Source organism: Gouania willdenowi, chromosome 8 (genome assembly GCF_900634775.1).
Source record: "Gouania willdenowi chromosome 8, fGouWil2.1, whole genome shotgun sequence".
NCBI classification, from domain to species: domain Eukaryota; kingdom Metazoa; phylum Chordata; class Actinopteri; order Blenniiformes; family Gobiesocidae; genus Gouania; species Gouania willdenowi.
The window spans coordinates 3,072,281-3,089,685 of NC_041051.1; the positions used below are offsets into that span (position 1 = coordinate 3,072,281).

A 17,405-nucleotide genomic window follows, 5' to 3' on the forward strand; every position below is an offset into this window, starting at 1 on the left:
AGTTATATGTTTTTATTTCTGTCACTTGCCTTTAAACAGAACATTAAAACACAACTAGATTTCCCTTTTTAAGCTTTATTTATTTTAAAGCCTGAAAGCAACATTAAGGCAGAACAAGCTCTCCTACAAATTAGTGTGGAATCAGATAACTGTGCAGATTTGACAGATTTATTTTTACCTACTTAAAAAATAAAATAAATGCAGCCAAGCAGGAATTTCTGATTTACGATGTGGGCTGTTTGCATGAGCTCCTTAAAATGCTGTGGATGATGTAGCTGTGACTTCACTCCTCAAACAGCAACCAATGACTTTAAAGCTACACACCAGGAGAACCTGTGTTTGTATGTGTAGCACCAGGAGCTTTGATCCTGACAGGAAGTCACAGCACATGTGGAGAATGTGATTGGACGGATCATTTGTTTTCTATTCTTCCCAAAGAGAAACCCAAAGAAAAGCCATGTCACACTTCGTTTCTGCCAATTTCATTCATGGACGTACATAATTGAGGCTCATACATGAAGCAGTTACACACACTCGGACGTTGTCATCAAGGTGTGATGACATCGCAGGTTTTTGCTTGTTTCACCTACAGCTTGAACACAACAAAAGAGAACGCAAGATTTGATTACGTAGTTTTTTTTTTTGTCTGCTTGAAAGTTATCGCATTCATCTGCTCAGGCATACGCAGACACAGACACACACACACACCCTCCCCTTCCCTAATGTTCACAAAGCGTTTCTAAAACCGGTCGATAGATCTCCCCTAAATAAACCCCACACATTCCATTGGAATTCACGTGGATTTCTTCCTCCTTTCACTTTTTTAACCCCCAGATCCTGATTTTTATCAAGTGGAACCCTCGTGCATAAACCACCTCTCAGGTACTTCAAACGTAGACACATGCTCCTCCCTCCTTGTTGCATTGAGCTGAGGTTGGTTGCTGTACAGTAAAATCTGGGCTTGGAGGGGTGTAGTCTTTGTGGTGAGCAGTAGAGGGTGTGGGGGGAGGAGCTACGATCCACTCAGTCGTCGTCCTGTCCCTGGTTGAGGAGGAAGTTGGCCGCCAGGTTCTCGTTCTTCTCACAGGCGAAATAAGCCTGGATCACCAGAGCCTCAGGGAAACCCAAAGCTTTTAACTTTTAACCAGGAGAGGAGAAGGAGAAGTTAGCAAAGCGCAGTAGTGGGCGGGGCTCCATGTGTGGCCTTCACTCACCCTCTCAATGGCTTCCTTCTCCTGAGGCGTGACCTGGATGTAGTTGACGGGTGCGCCCTCTTCTCCTGCGGCCCCCAACTCCCCCACCTCTGGAGCATCCCCCCCCTCACCCACTGGCTCGTTCAACATCTGGATGAATCTCTCCTGGTGCTCACTGATTTGCTGCAGGCAGACGAGTTGAAAGGTTTACGTTAAAAAGCAGCAGGACATCATCAACCTTAGAGAAACCCTGGGGCTCTTTTTATTCGACTATCAATATCAAAGTAAGGCTTGCATTGCAGTGTTTACCTGCAGCAGCTGAGGATTCTCGCGGCCGAGCTGCTGCAGCAGAGCAGGGAGCAGGGCTGGGTTCTGCTGGATGGCCTGTCGCATGTGCAGGAACTGAGGCTGAGTTCTCAGAAAGGCCAGAGGGTTTTCTCCTGATCATTGGGACAGAAACGAGCATTAATGCAAACAAAAGAACTCCAGTCATGTCTCCATCCATGAAGAGAAGACACCAAACCCCAGAGAATGTGTTATTCTGCAGTGTGGGCAGGATGTAAGTATCTCTAATGAGTAGAGCCAAGTACAAAAAAATGTATTTAATCACTCATCAATCGATTTCACTGAGTCTTTTTATAATTCATAGGTGCTGAAGTGATTTATTTTTTTGTCTCACACTATGGTCTTGCGTTAGTAAAGTCATCTACAGCACCTGCTCAATGCCAGAGTACAAACATGGCAGACAAAGTTTTGCTGGGTCAGAGGTTTGGAACCATCTTCATGAAATCCAAGTAAAATTTGAAGGATCAATCAAAATTGAACCGATACTGAATCAAAATCGAATCGTGATTAATCGATTCAAATCCTTATTAATCAAAATTTAATTGATTCATACCCATCTCTACTAATGAGTGCAATGTGACTTTAATATTTTATAATTGTGTGTTCCATTCAGAGGTTTTATTCACAATGAATCCTCTATAAGGTTAGTGACATCACTTCACACTGACAACAGTTTGACAGACATTTGTTTCAGCCTAGACAAAGTGACGGCTCCTGCTGAGTCATTTATCTGCTCACTCTTTAACAAGGATGCATCGATCTGATGTATTTGCTATTGGTACCGATTGGAAGAAAATTCTGGATCAGGAATCCTAAAAATAGGCCCTACCATTGGGCCAATCTCTTCAGTCAAAATCTTTGTTGGGCATCAGTGACTTCATGTGGAAGTTACACATCGAGCAGAGCCCACGTTTTAGTAATAAGAGTTTTTTAAACTACCTCAGTGAACTAACCCAACAGCTACTTGCAATATATGTCCTGTAAATGTTCTGAGGGGCAGTGGAAAAACACAACCAACTTAATCAAACACTTTCATGCTGCGGTAACACCATCCAGGCTTTTCATTTCCTTGGTTGCACTATCCGAGATTCCAAATAATGCTGCGCGTCTATTCTAGCATGAATGAGTTGACTGAACTGAATAAACAAAAAGGCGGTTTAAAGCAGCTATCTTTGAAGGAAACGAAAAAAAGACGTAAAGATGTCCACCTAATAGTGCACAGGCAACAAAAATCACAGTGTGGAAACTGGACTTTATTGTTATGAACAGACAACCTGTCTGTTGTAGGGGATATGGGATTCCGGTGCTCATTAGCCACATTAAGAGACGGTGAGCCGAAAACATTTGTCCAGGATAGGGCTACCCGAGTAGCATGATAAAGTGTGCTAACGCATAATAAAGATAAAAGATGTCAAAGCTCTGAGTTTCACAACAGATATTTGGAGCTTCTAAGTTTAACAGCACACTGGCTGGATAGAGGTAGTGCCACACAGTGTGATGCTAAAGCTAAATGCTACAAACATCCGGTCACACACCAGCAATGCTTTAGAAAAAAATTATTTTACATTTTAAATTGCACAGAACCATTTTAAAGATCTGATTTCTGTTTATTTTTTAATGTTTTTCCACCAAGCTAGTGAAGTTAATGTTTTTCTCAATTTCTGCTCCTTCATTATTACATTTTACATTTTTAATTGCACCAACTGAACTAGTGGATGTTGAGTCAGATTGTGTAATCTTTATTAAGCTAGAGAAGCTGTTAGTTTTTTGATGGATGTTCAACTCCTATTTGCAGTAAAACACTTTAAAAAGAATATTTCTGTTTATTATTGTCTACCAACCAAGCTAGTTAAGCTGTTTTTTGGCCTTAATTTTAGTGCCTTCATTATTAAATTTTTATTTTACATTGTTAATTGTGCTGACTGAACCAGTTGCACAATTCACTATTGTTAGAGATTGTTGTACTGGTGCAGAGTTCCACAGTACACTTATCTGTTTGTTTTCAAAAATACAAAAGACATGTTTAAGTTTAAGACATACCATTTGTTGGGTGATTCAGCGAATTTTCATGTATCGGAAATGGATCGTATCGGCCAATAAGAAACACCAGATATCGGTATTGAAGGTGAAAAAAGCAGACCGGTGCATCCCTACAGTTTATTTGCATGTCTTTCCCACCACAGAGAGAATAGAAAGCGGGTCTCACCCTCTGCTACAGGCGGGGCGGCCTCTGTAGGTCCAGATGTAGGAGCCTGAGCTGGAGGATTACTCTCCTGCACCGGGCTGCTGGGAATACCCTGCAGAGACCAGAAAAGGGGCGTGGTCACACACCTTCAGCAGCATGACTGGTGTCAATGGTTAGCAGCAGTAGGAGCAGAGCCTCCACTTGGGCCCATGTTTGTTTCCATACATCATGTTTTTAAATTTTACAACAAAAACATGAATCATAAGATAAATCACCATAATGTTTAGTCACAGATTTCTAAATCTTTTTACATTCAAAACATTTATGTCACTCCTTAATATTTACAGGCACTTACAATATTTCTGTCATTTGTAATTGCTCTTATTTCTCTTAGATAATTCCTTAAACTACATTACAAATGTTGTCCACAAATTCTAGAACTTCTGAGGAACGAGATCTATGAGTCACTAATCTCTGTGGTTTTCTCAATTACAGATATTTGTTAAACACCAAAATCTAAACGCGAGTATGAAAACTTTGAAATTGCTCTTTTACTCCTAAAAAATCTGTGTATTTCTGCTCCGCCCACTTGTTATAAACGTTTTTAACATGCAATAGCAGCTCACAGTTGTTAGGTTTGACTAACAAACTGGTGGGAAGGAAAAGAGTTGCAACATTGTTCTCTCAGCAGGAGTGTAAGTGTGTGGGTGTGATTGCCGTACAGTGAGAAGGTACTCCACGGCTCTGTGTGGGTTGTGGTAACTGGCCCGTAGCGCAGCCACCACTCGTTCACGTTCATAACCCATAGACATAATCTCTGCCAGCATTGCCTCGTACTCGGCCCCAGTCACTGAAAGCACAAACCAGTAGAGTTGAAAACAGACCAGCAGATCATCAGGTCCATTGTGGTCTTGTTTTAAATTAAAAGTCAAGTGAAGCATGCTAATGAAAGCGTTATGCACATCCTGCATTCAATGGTCTTTGGTTACAGTCTCTGGTAATCAGGCTCAGGTGGTAGAGTTTATTGAGAGTGAGGAGTCACGTGGTGAGTTGGGTTGTTTTGGGGGGGGTCTGAGCCCATCAGCCATGATGGTGGTAGACGCCCCCAGAATTTCACACATTTGCCAGAGCTTTACTTTTTGCGCATTTACGTAGAGGAATACGACAAGGAAAAAGAAGAAAAGCAATGCAAAAAGAGAAGGCGAAAGAAAAGGGACCTTACAGGGACAAACTGATACCAAGCGCTAGTGGACATTCGCAACATCGACCCGTACGAGCTATCTGCAGCGGAATGGCACAGAGACCTGGACCTTTTACCTCCGTGCACATACATGGACATCGTAAATTACCTAGTTTTTGGTGTAAGTTACTACACAATGCAGGAGTTCAAAAGCCACAAGTCTCTGGAAAGTTACGAGACTTTCTGCTGTGGCTGGGTCCAGGACTTGGTCATCTACAAGCCTCCAGCTGGTGAAAACAGCGTTGTACTGGCAAAAGTACGTTTCTTCACATATGTGTTTTAGTGTGTCAGAGACAAAGGCACTACAGCATCCACAATCACATAAGGTAACCTACACTTCCTAGTTTTAAGAGAGAACTACATAAAGACATTTTAAGAGAACGTTCCAGAGTGAAAATGCAGAGAACACACTCATCCACCGGGGTGTGCGATCGAAAGTAATTGCAGCCAACCAAGCAATCCGACGTCTCCTCGTCAGGTCAGACACTTACTCTCCTAGATGCTGTGTCCATTTCGGTAACCTAAAAAACTGTATCCCGTTGTTCCTCCGTCTTCCATGGCTATCGTGGGAGGTATTGGAGCAGTTCTTAACGCAGCAGTGACTTCCAGGCATCGTCAAACAGTGCGGAATAGCAAGTACCTCCGCTACTACCGCGTTAAAAACACATGTAAACAATCTGTTTTGCCACGGGACTTATGCCAACATGGCGGCGGGGAGGATCGGGGGGAGGGGCGTGACGACAACTCCTCATTCTCAATATTCTAATTAACGCGTTGGCAGATCAATTCACACTGCTCTCTAAACAGGAAACTGAAAATAAAGTTAATCCAAGTGTCGAATTAGCACTTCATACGACAGCTGTCAACATCAGTGTGAGTATTATTAAAGTCTGCTTCTAACATGTGATAGCTGATATGTAGAAGTTTCAGTTCAAGACAAACCGTCAGAGTGTGTGTGTGTGTGTGTGTGTGTGTGTGTGTGTAAACTAGTGGGAATCCCCATCAGTCTTCATGGCACCACAACAAGGCCCCGCTGGCTGTTGTCAGCCTAAATATAGAGGGTGGAATGTAGCACTGACCCACAAGAGAAGCGCGTCATGGCCCAACCAGGCAAATCAACACTGACTGCACTCAGAGTTACATGTGACCATGTTTAGAAAAGCGTTACTGCTTTTGATCATCATGTGTGATTTACCCAACGCCGAGGACGCATCCAAGCCTTGACTGCCACAGCTGGAGCTACGAGGAGGAGATCACAGAAGTTAGAAAAGGATCAGAAAACAGGGCAGAGAAAAGTGTATCTTCAAATGAGAAAAACAAATCAAATGTCAGAAATAAAAGAATGGCTTTATATTAAAAACATCATTTAAAACTTGAGAAATCAAACGTGAACTTGTCAGTGGACAGATGTTGCAAATTAGCACATGTGATAATACACTTAAAACAATGCATTTGGGCTGTAGCCAATGTCATTGTGATGTCCACATGAAATAAATAAATAAATTGCTGCTATCAGGGTTGATTATAGGGTTGGGCATCGTTTGGATTTTACCAATTCTGATTCCGATTCTCAATTTCGATTCCTGTTCTAAACGAGTCAATTCCGATTCTTTGAGTTGTGCAGGTCATCAGGTCACAGATTTCACAGGAGAATTTTTTAGTTTGAAAAAGCCTTTACACAGGTTATTTTTATTAATTCACTTAGTTGATATAGTTTAATTTGGTTGCTGTAATATAACTAGGATATTCAATTAACAAAGGTTTCCAGCTGTAACTGTAAAAGTGAAACTTTCTGAAATAAAACTACAAACAAGTTGTCATCAGTGTAAAAAACATAGATCTACAGGTAGATGTGAAACTAAATAAAACAAACTCAAACCCTGGATCAGTCATGTGACAAATCAATCAATAGTTCTTGTTGAGAAATATTATTATTCTGGATACAGTGGAAACAAAAACTATAAAAAATAATTATATTATGAATCTGTTTATATTGTGGGGAACATATTATAAACATAAAAGTAATTGGAGTCTAAAGCCACAAAAAAAACACCACTTTAAAAAGAAAATAGACTAATATAAGACCTCTTTACAGTTATTTGAGTCATTCTGCGCTTTCGTGACTTGCGGCGATGACGCGCTGGTGATGACATAATCCAAGATGGCGGCGGCCCAGACTACAGCCGACACTATTTAATAGAAGGATATAATGAAAAGAGTGGATGGACAGAGGCATAAACATGCAGACTTTCACACGGACTTATTAAACACACACGGACGTCGGTAAACAAAACAGGCTTCACCATGGGCAGGCACTAGGAACCAGAGGCGGACTAAATGTGTCCCCGTACTGCATTCACAGGCTGTAATATCATCAGTTTATCATTTTACGTGTTGTTAGAGCTACTATCTTTACCAGGGAGATAATAATTATTCCTGGTGATTGTTTTCCAGACTTTCACTGGGATTTTTACTGGTGATTAGTTCCCATCTCTCTTCCGCTCCACAAACTGAAAACGTGTGTTATTGTTCAGCTGCTGATTCAAAACTACAATCAAAATAAAGGTGAAAACAGTTCTCATGTGTGGTGTTCTGTGTTATAGTCATAAACATGCAGACTTTCACACAGACTTATTAAACACACACGGACCTCGGTAAATGGGACAGGCTTCATCGACTGGCAGGCACTAGGAACCGGAGGCGGAGTGAATGCGTCCCCTGTCCACCCATTCACAGGCTGTAATATCAACAGTTTATCATTTTACCTGTTGTTAGAGCTACTGTCTTTACCAGGGAGATAATATTTATTACTGGTGATTGTTTTCTGGAGTTTTACTGGGATTTTTACCTGTGATTCGCTCCCATCTCCCTTCCACTCCGCCAAACCAAACTGAAACTGTAGCCAGACACACACACACAAGTCGCATTCTGAACGCATCTTATACAAACCTTGTGTAAACAAACAGAGCAAGCCACAGAAACAAACTAGTGCGGGCATTTATCGAATCAAAAAAAATGCAAACATCTTCGTAACGGTTCTGGAACCGGTTCCTAACGGTGCCCAACCCTAGTTGATTATGAAAGCCAATCAGATTTTGCGGAGCAAAAGAAATGATTAAATAAACAAATCACAATCCCTCGTCACATAATACTTTTGACTAATAGAATGCGTGTGTAAAACACTTGTATAGCAGCCTCGTGCCTATGACCAAATCACACCAGTGCTAATATTTCAGCACAGTATCTTGTGCGATTTTGCTTAATTGTTCTATTTTTGTCTTATGTCAATGAACTAAAGGTACAATGTACATCACCAACACTAAAATAACTAAAGATCCCATCAAACTAAAATCCATATCCTTGAAGAGCAAATAAAACAGAAAGAAAATGAATTCAGCAACAGCCTGTAGTTTAAGAGTTAAGTTCACAACAACTGATTTAAAATGTCACTAATAATAACATTTATAGAAATAACTAAGCTTAACTTAAAACTACAAAAGAGTAGGTGTCATATTTATGACAATGAACAAAAAAAGGAATGAAATGATGACATAGTGATGCGTCTCTCACACTGTACCTGGCAGGCTGTTGTGTTTCAGGGGCCGCAGCACTTGGCTCCTGCTTGGCCTCCTCAGGAGGAATGGGGACAGCTGCGGGGGTCGGAGTGGGGTTTGTGGCGGGGGCAGCTGTTGATGTGGAGCCAGACTCCTGTGACGGAGGCTTGGGGGCTTCTGAGGCTGTGGGTGAGGCTGCGGCGGGCTTTGCCTTCACAACATTCAGTTTATATAAAGTTATTGGAGGAAGTGTTTGAAAGCAGACATTTGGACACAATGATCAGAATTAAACTTGCTCACCTTTGACACCATGACTACGACAAAGTTCTTTTCATCAATTTTATAGTCTTTAATCTGTGTGTCATCTTGTAAAATCTTTCCAGCATAGATCAGCTTCTGTCCAGATACTGGGAAGTTATCTTTTCCTCTTTCTGCTTCTATCTTCTCTTTCAAAGCCTTCACCTGGAATAGAAAACAGGACCTATTTAGAACTATTTTTAAGCACTGTAGTCTTGGAGCATTTCTGAGCTAGAACTTCAGTAATAATCGTCTGATTGGAAATTCAAAAACATACAGAAAGATTTCAGTGTGGGTCTCAGTCACTGAATACTTTTAGCTTGTAAAAAGATTTTGTGTTTATATTAGTATGTCATCTCCAATTGATCTGGACTCGTTGTGATCAGGACTAATGGTTGGTGGTTAGTAGGGATGGGCGATATGGACTAATACAATTTATCCCGATAATTTCTGGTATTTATCAAGACAATGATAAACATCACGATAGATAAAAAACTATAAATAAATAAAACAATTCCCAACTTGTAAACAGGTTCCTTACAAACACAAATACATTTGAATACACCAATACTAGACACATTAAAAAAGGCTACAATAGCTGAATAGTTCATGAGCTGATATTTTATGGAATATATCAGTGCATGTGGATCACTCTATTAGTGTGATTGTATATTATTAATTTATTTCCTTACTTAAAATGAAATTATTTCCTAAAAAAAAAAAAGCACATGAAAAGCAAAAATAACTCCATCAGTGTTTTTACAGCTGATGAATCTTGTTTCATTTATCTTATGAGTTACATAAAGTTATGATTGATAAATAACTCTGATTTCCTATAATCAAACCAGATCAAGCTGATGATTTAATCATTCAGTATATTTAGGTGTAATAATCTCAATAGTTACATTAGTCTAATGGGACCAGCTTTGTCTGTGAACACGTGAAATATAATTAAAAAATATTGTGTTTCACAAGTTTGGACGGATGAATAGTGATATTAATATTATGCTAACATTTATTTCACACAACGTGACATGTTTAGATTTTATCTTTCCATACAAGTGTTAAATCTTACTATAAACAAATCAGTGGCTCTCTGTCTATTCCTTATATGGAGTGGTTAGCATTAGCTCTTAGCCCAGTCTGTGTGTCGGTGGGTTAGCTTAGCATTGTTAGCTTTAGTTGAGTTTCCAGTTCATAATCGTTGCTACAGGTTCCTCTGTCCCCGTGTTTGTGGAACTTTGGGTGGACATGACGGAGGAACTTGGACTGGTTCACTTTGTTGGATGGTTATCTGGTTTTAACCATGTAGTGGTCCATGATGTATCGCTGCTCAGCAGCTTCACGTAGCTGAGACGAGCACCGCCGTCTGTGTGTGTGAGAGCTGGAGGCGGGAGCGGTGGTGGTGCACACCTTACATACGCGGTCCCCAGGCCCCGCAGGCAGCCACGGTGGCTTCGAAAAGTTTGCTTATGTTCCTGGCTTGGAATTTACATATTCTTATTCTTAAGGTGTGTGTGTGTATTTCAAGATAAAAATGAACAAATGTATGCTGACCCGCCTTGGATCATTTATGCATGATTACGGATGTGAAAGGCAGGGCTCTACACTAACTTTCTCAGTTGGTGCACCGCACCAGCACAGAATTTGGTCGCACCCTTTTTGTTTTAGAGTGGGGGGGTAACAGCATAGACATGCATGCTGTTGAATAGTTGACTTAACTGACGTACCTGGATTAAAGTCGGGCCCTATAAAATCCATTTTATTTTTTTTTCCAAATTCAGTTTTTTCCACCTAAATTTTTTAAATTCTGTTTTTTTTTAATAGAAATTTTTATCATTTTTTAAAGAAAATATTAGTTTTTAAATCCTGTGAGGAAACAAAATAAATAATAATAAATAAAAAACTCATAATTAAACAAAAATGTAGGTCAAAACTAAAGTACACACAATTAAAAAGTAGATATAAGTTGTAGTGTCATGGATTATTCTGACTTCTCCTTATTTATATGTCATATAAAGATGTATGAGAACAGCATTAATGTCACCTGATTTCCTCTCAGGGATCAATGGTTCACTGAATCTGATCAGGTTTATTAATTAAGTTCTGATCTACTTAGTTTAAATTAACCTAATTTAAATGATCCTATCTTCTGTGTAATGTGGAATTTGATGTTGAGTAGATGTTGCACTTTGTTACTTTTGTCCCCCATAATCAGGACAAAAGTAACACCATGTAATACACTGAAGTTCAAAAACATAAGAAAACCTTTTTAGGAAAACAACAAAACAATGTTCTGGCTAATAAGCCATGCACTCTCTAAATAGAAAAAAATATTAAATTTTTCATTGCTTAATTAAAAAAAATTAAGTATAAACTTGGATTGTTTTCATTAGTTAATTTTTTATTAATTCATTATTTCAACATGCATTTTACTGTAGCTCTGATGAGATGTTAGAATGTAACATTCTAATAACGTTGCTCCAACTGACTTTGTACTTGAGGTAGCTGTGAATGTGAACGTGTAACTACGAGACACGGACAAAAAACTGGAATAAAAAGAACTAAAAGACAACACGGACTGAGTTATTCTTAGTTAACCAGACATAACAGTTCGAACGCTGAGCAGGTGAAGATGATTAAAGCTATAGGGCCCTACTTAAAGTCCTCCTGAACAAAAAAATACCTGCTCAATGAAGACAATACAGTGCATTAAATTATATACAGTTAAAATTATATAGAATATTTTTTGATTTAATTTGATGTGATTTATAGGAAGGTGCTGAGTCATTGCACAACGTGATTTATTTTAGGTTAATAAATTGTTATATCCTGATTTTATTTGTCATTAATCATTAATAGCCTCTGTAAAAAATAACTATTTCAACAGTTTGCTTTTTAAAGCTATAGGGAGCCATTGCATAATAGTCAAAGGGCCACATTAGGCCCCAGAGCCGCAGGTTGCAGACCCCTGCCTTGGGAGAACCACAGCTGAACATCTGGTCTGGCATCATAGTCCATCAGTTCTGGCACCTCCATGATGATTCCGATGAGGTCCTCCTCTTTGGTGTGGAATCGTGTATGCGCTGTGCGTGTACGCTCTCTCACTTCGCTTGGCGCTCCGTGCGTTCTTCACCACCCCACATGCACTCGGTGAGCTCAGCGCGCTCCACCCCGCTCCCTTTGCCCCACGTCCGCTCGTCGAGCCCCCCCATGCACTCTGTTGCTCTGCATGCCCGGAGGCCTGTCCCCAGTGTTGGTGACGCAGCAGCTGTGTGTTTGGGGACACGACAGCGCGTCTACTGTCCACGTCGGACCCTGATTCACAGGAGGAAGACTCAGAGGACGAGGAAGTTTCCACCTTTTGGATTTTCAAAATAAGGTTATCACACATCTGGTCGCACAGATGCGACCAGATTAAATTTTCACTCGCACACACCGAAAAAATTAGGGCTGAAATGATTCATTGAGTTACTCGATTAACTCGATTACAAAAAGTCCTCAAGGCTAAAATTGTGCCTCTAAGCAATGTTACATTTCTATGACGCGCACTATAGGCGCAGGAACCGCACACCACTAGCGTGTCATCAATGTGCAACAAACATTCTGCATTTAGTTGGAGCCATGGCGGAGAGTAGGACAGAATGTCTAAAGTCTGGGATCATTACATCCTCAAAAATGAAGAAAACAAGGTGCAATCATGTGTTTACTGCAAACAATATCTGGCATACCACAGCAGTACGACTTCAATGATGCAGCATTTTAACCGAAAGCCTCCACACACTGTTTCAACAAGTGTCGGTGAAAGAAGGTAATGTAGCACTAATTTAGGCCTGGGCTGATAATCAATAAATAAATAAATTAACCGTACGATGAATGAAAATGAACGCTAAAGTTTTCCAGCCTCGTTATATTGACATATGCATGTGTATTTGGCTGCAGAGATTAGTGTGAGCAACGGATATAAAACAGCAGATAACAGTCAGTTCTATAGTTGCACGGTACCCCACGGTGCCAAATTGAAACGGTTCCTACTATACTAGAAATTCTACACGACGGTACTACCGTGGATTACGATACTACCTGTGCTAGTTTCCGCTACATAGCGGCTGCCTCTACTCTCCTCCCGGCTTCTCACTGCACGCTACTCACTTGAAAACAATCGAACATGACAACCAAACTCCACAACGGCTAAATGATTGGCTGTTACTGCCTGTTGCCTTTACTGGTGACGAACGGAGATATGATAGGCTGTTTCTGCATGCTGGGTCCATTCGTCTGTAGCTGATTGGCTGTTCGTGTGTTTCTGCCGGCAGAACAAACTCCATAAAGACAGCTCCGCTTCGACAAACTGGCTTCAAAACAAACAAAAAGCTAAAGTTCTGTCTCGCCTGGATGCGTGCAGGGCTACAGAGACAACACATAGCAGAAGCACCGAGCGGCGAGTCAATTCTATTAATTTCTCAGTGAACCTGCAGCGTAGTTACTGTAAAATAGTATACGACCGCCAGGCAATCTTAAATTTAGGTAAATCAAACCGTTATAGTCCGGTAGATGTGGCAACTATAGCTTCGGATTGCTACAGCGGCAACACCCAGCGGTCCGTGTAGCAGTGGAGCCTCGTACCAGCGGTATCCGCCAGTGGAGGAGACGTAAGCGGTGTGATCAGAAGCACGCACGACATGTGTGCACACAAACCAGGGTCGACGGTCTTTAAATTCTTAAAAAGGTATGGTATTAAAATTTGACGTAGCCAAATTTAAGGCCTTAAAAGCTTTAAATTTGAGAAAAAGGGTCAGTCTAAGTGCCTGTGCTCTGAAGTGTTGTGGACTTTAAACACTGTCTCTGATCATCACTGTGACAATTCTAATAATGTCAGCAGCACAATATTTTGATATAGAATAGAAATACTTTGAGATAAACTTAATTTTCTCAGCTGCTAAAAACATAACTCTAGTGTTTGTCAAACACATACACACACAGGTTTCTAGGTTACCATAGCAAATAGGCTCACCCCAGAAATGATATATTATTTGTTAGTAGTTAGTAAAAACGTGCGACATATCGTCGTTCACAATATATCGTCAAAAACATTCTCACCGGTAAGAATATGTCATCCCTCCCATGATGGAAACGATAAATGCCCATGTCGGAAATTAGCATGGGCCACAGGCCATTTGTCCTCAATTTAGCCAAGAATACCTCTAAAAACCTTGGTTTCACGGGCCAAAATTGTCCACAAAACTAAACGTAGAGATGAAAAATCAAGTTGCTGTATATGTTCATCATAAGATATTGATCATTCAGAGGACAAATTGAGTCAAAACTATTTTCTTCACAACATCCTATTATTATTAGTGTTTTTGCACATTTCACTGAGAAAAAGAAAATGCAGTGTTACACACTGCCATCATAAAATCAAGTGCATCAAGTAACCATTGCAACACTTTGAAAGCATTGCAACCACTGAAATATTTCACAAATACACAAAAATATTGATAAAAAAAATAAAATAATGATATATCATGAAATTAATTTTTTTCACACATTTTTTTCCGTGATTCTGTATCAGGTAGTACCAAAGGAATTTGGTCATTACCTAAAAAAAACAACCGGACTTCATATGATCGTTTTTTTTAAAACTCACTGATCGGTGATCGGCCCAAAAATCCTGATCGTGTAAAGCCTAGTTTCATTAATCTGAAGCATTAGTTAGAAATGCTGCTTCACAACATTAGAGATGTCAGTTTTTCTGTGAGAAATTTGCACATTGTCCTTAAAAGTATGAGGATTTTCCTTTGGTTGAACTGGTTTCCCTGCCTTTCCTTGTCCTTAAAGCAGGGTTGTCATAGTTCTGACTACTTCTGTGGCCAATCAGATAAGTCGCTGCGTGATGAGTAAGTTAGTGGCTCTCACTTTGCACATGTGCTGTTCTTTTGTGTTAGGCAGGAATGTAAGCTCATATCCTAAATTGGTTTCAGCCGCACACTCAGGACTGAACCAAGAACAGCGGAGGGAGAAGAGTTTTTAAATCGGGCCAAAAAAGAATACCCGACCTGGCCCGAGCTCGTACAACCTGAATGAAACCGATGTCTCTAAGTCTGAATTTGTTTCAACCAGACAACATTAACATCTGTGTGTGCGCGGATGTAGGCGCGTTCTAATCAAAACATCACCCGATTTACCGTGCAACGTCTGAACCCGGCCCCAGTCCATGGTTTAATACCCCCTTTGCCGGGGGTCGGGGCAGACCGCCAGGCGGGTCGGCGGAGGAGGCCATGTCTTTTTATCCACCTCAGAAGCAGTTTTAAACTTTTTGCTTGCCTTGGCCATGACCAGGAGTCGAACAGGTGGAACAATACAAGCCCAATGAGTTTATACTAGCCTGTGGGCACGTGACTGCCGTAAAGTGATACATTCTCCGGGTCATATGACCTGGCCAAAGACGGTCCGTCTCTCCAAACTTACATGGGCGGTATTTCAAGAGGGAAGCCCCGCTCGGAGCATTGATACTGCTAAGCGCTGTATATTGACCTGAGGAATCATTTAAAATAACTCATATGGGTCAACTCTTTAGGTCAAAACGTCTGCGGTGTTCCTTTAAGCAAGGGGTGTCAAACTCATTTCAGTTCATGGGCCAACTATGGACTAGTTTAATCTCAAGTGGGCCACAGATAATAGGTGAGAAAACAAACATTAATGTCCCTTAGTTTGAATTTCCAAGCATTAATAATACAAACAGTATGTGAGGTGCTGACGATATAAAAGCAATAAACGTCAGTCGTCATTTTTAATTAATTTAAAGAGATTTTGTGGAATAATTTGAGCAAAATTGTAGAATTAAGGAAAAATTGACAGTTCTTTCAACAATTTGAGGCTTCAAAAGACTGCCACCATGTGATAAAGCACAGAAAGTCCTTCAAATACAGCAAAGTATCATTAGAAGGGCTGAGAGATATCTATAACTGAATTATTTGGTAATTAATACAATGACTGCAATGCGGGCCAAATTGAATAAGTTGAAGGGCCAGGTTTGACCCACGGGCCTGAGTTTGACTCATGATTTAATCCATTTGTTTTAAGCATTTCTGAGAGATATCAATTTTTGCTATTTGTTCATTTCTTATAACACATCTGCAGAGCCTGACTAAAATTGATTGATTATAGCAAATTTAGTTTATCTTGTTTTAATTTACATAAAACAGTTTTATTCTCATTAAATAAAACATGTTCACAAAAACACATTCAAAGCACGTACAAATGTATATTAATAATAATTTGATCCATTCAATGTTCTCATATAGATTGGTTTCAGCAGGCCTTTGGTTCCACACGTCTGATTTAAATAGGATGTAATATTTGTGATACAGCTTGATGGACATTTCACTCAGTTTTTAACCGAACTCGGCAGAAATCCATGGACAGCTGAAGCGGGAGGAAACGATGCATGTTTTGTTTGTGCCACAAATTTCAGAGATAAGAATAAAAACTGATTCAAACTCATGCTAAGTGATGTTATCTGGTTTCCAACATCCAGATATTAGAAATAAGCCGTCATAACAGGGTCACTAGTTACAACAATCACAAGTAGAGCCAATACAACAGTTGGCTAGCATTAGCAGAGAAACTAGCAACCTAGCATGCTAACGTTAGCAGGCATCATGACTAAGCTGTAAGCGATGTTGAATAGTTTAAATTAGGAGCCTTGTTATGCACCAAACACGATTGGGTGTGGCTTGTAAGGTGTCCCTAAGTGTTGCTAACGCGGTAGTAAGTGTTAGTAACATTGTCTAAGTGAGCTGGGCAGCTCTGTTAGCCGTTAGCCACTGACCGTCTGCTCGGGGTCTATCTCGATCTGGATGGTCTGCTGCTGCAGGGTTTTCAGTGTGATCTGCATGGCGGCGGCCGACGCTGCGTCAGGCTTCAAACTGGACAACGGGTCGCTCACTGGCTCAGTTCCTCTTCGAAGCTGGCGTTTGGGCCGAGATAACAACTAGCCGAGAAATGTGTGAATCCATGAGCTCTCAGCAAATCGCCATCTTTGGTGACAAGCTGGAGGTGCCGCGAGGAGAGGCTCGAGTAGAAAGGACGAGATCTCGCGCAGAGCTGCGTGAACAACGTGACGTCACAAATGGTCGAGAGTTCAGGGATCGCAATAATAATAATAATAATAATAATAATAAAAAGGTCAGGGAATAACGCCAAGGTCTGAGATTCAGTACTTCAGTGGATCACTGGCATGTGCAATAAAAAGCAACGGGTATATCATTTCTAATTGATCTATTCTATCAATAATCAATAAATTGTGATACCTCGTTGGACCAGTGCCAGACAGTGAGTTCTTTTGTTATATGAGACTTAACAGTTTTCAGGCTCTTATGGGAAACTTGATGTATAAATGTATATGGAGATTGAAGAAGTCCATCAAATAATTCTATCATCCAGTTGTTGACAAATCCGTGTCAAAGCTCTGTGTTAGCAGTCATATGATCTGTTTTGTGAGTGTGTGTGCGTGCGTGCGTGTGTGTGTGTGCGTGTGTGTGTGTGCGTGTGAGTGTGTGCGTGCGTGAAAAACGTTCTCCGGTGATGAG

At 40.5% G+C, this 17,405-nt stretch overlaps 1 protein-coding gene across 1 annotated transcript; it reads right to left on the bottom strand.

The window, feature by feature from the left end:
• Window positions 1–466: 466 nt before the first annotated feature.
• Window positions 467–16,908, bottom strand: rad23aa (RAD23 homolog A, nucleotide excision repair protein a). The gene is made up of 9 exons (XM_028455213.1): window positions 16,646–16,908; window positions 8,818–8,979; window positions 8,541–8,728; window positions 6,159–6,202; window positions 4,446–4,573; window positions 3,745–3,835; window positions 1,503–1,633; window positions 1,215–1,376; window positions 467–1,137 (listed from the first exon to the last, which is right to left on the bottom strand). Exons 1-9 carry the CDS (start codon window positions 16,709–16,711, stop codon window positions 1,024–1,026), a joined length of 1,086 nt encoding a protein of 361 aa, XP_028311014.1. The 5' UTR covers window positions 16,712–16,908; the 3' UTR covers window positions 467–1,023.
• Between the last annotated feature and the right edge of the window lie 497 nt (window positions 16,909–17,405).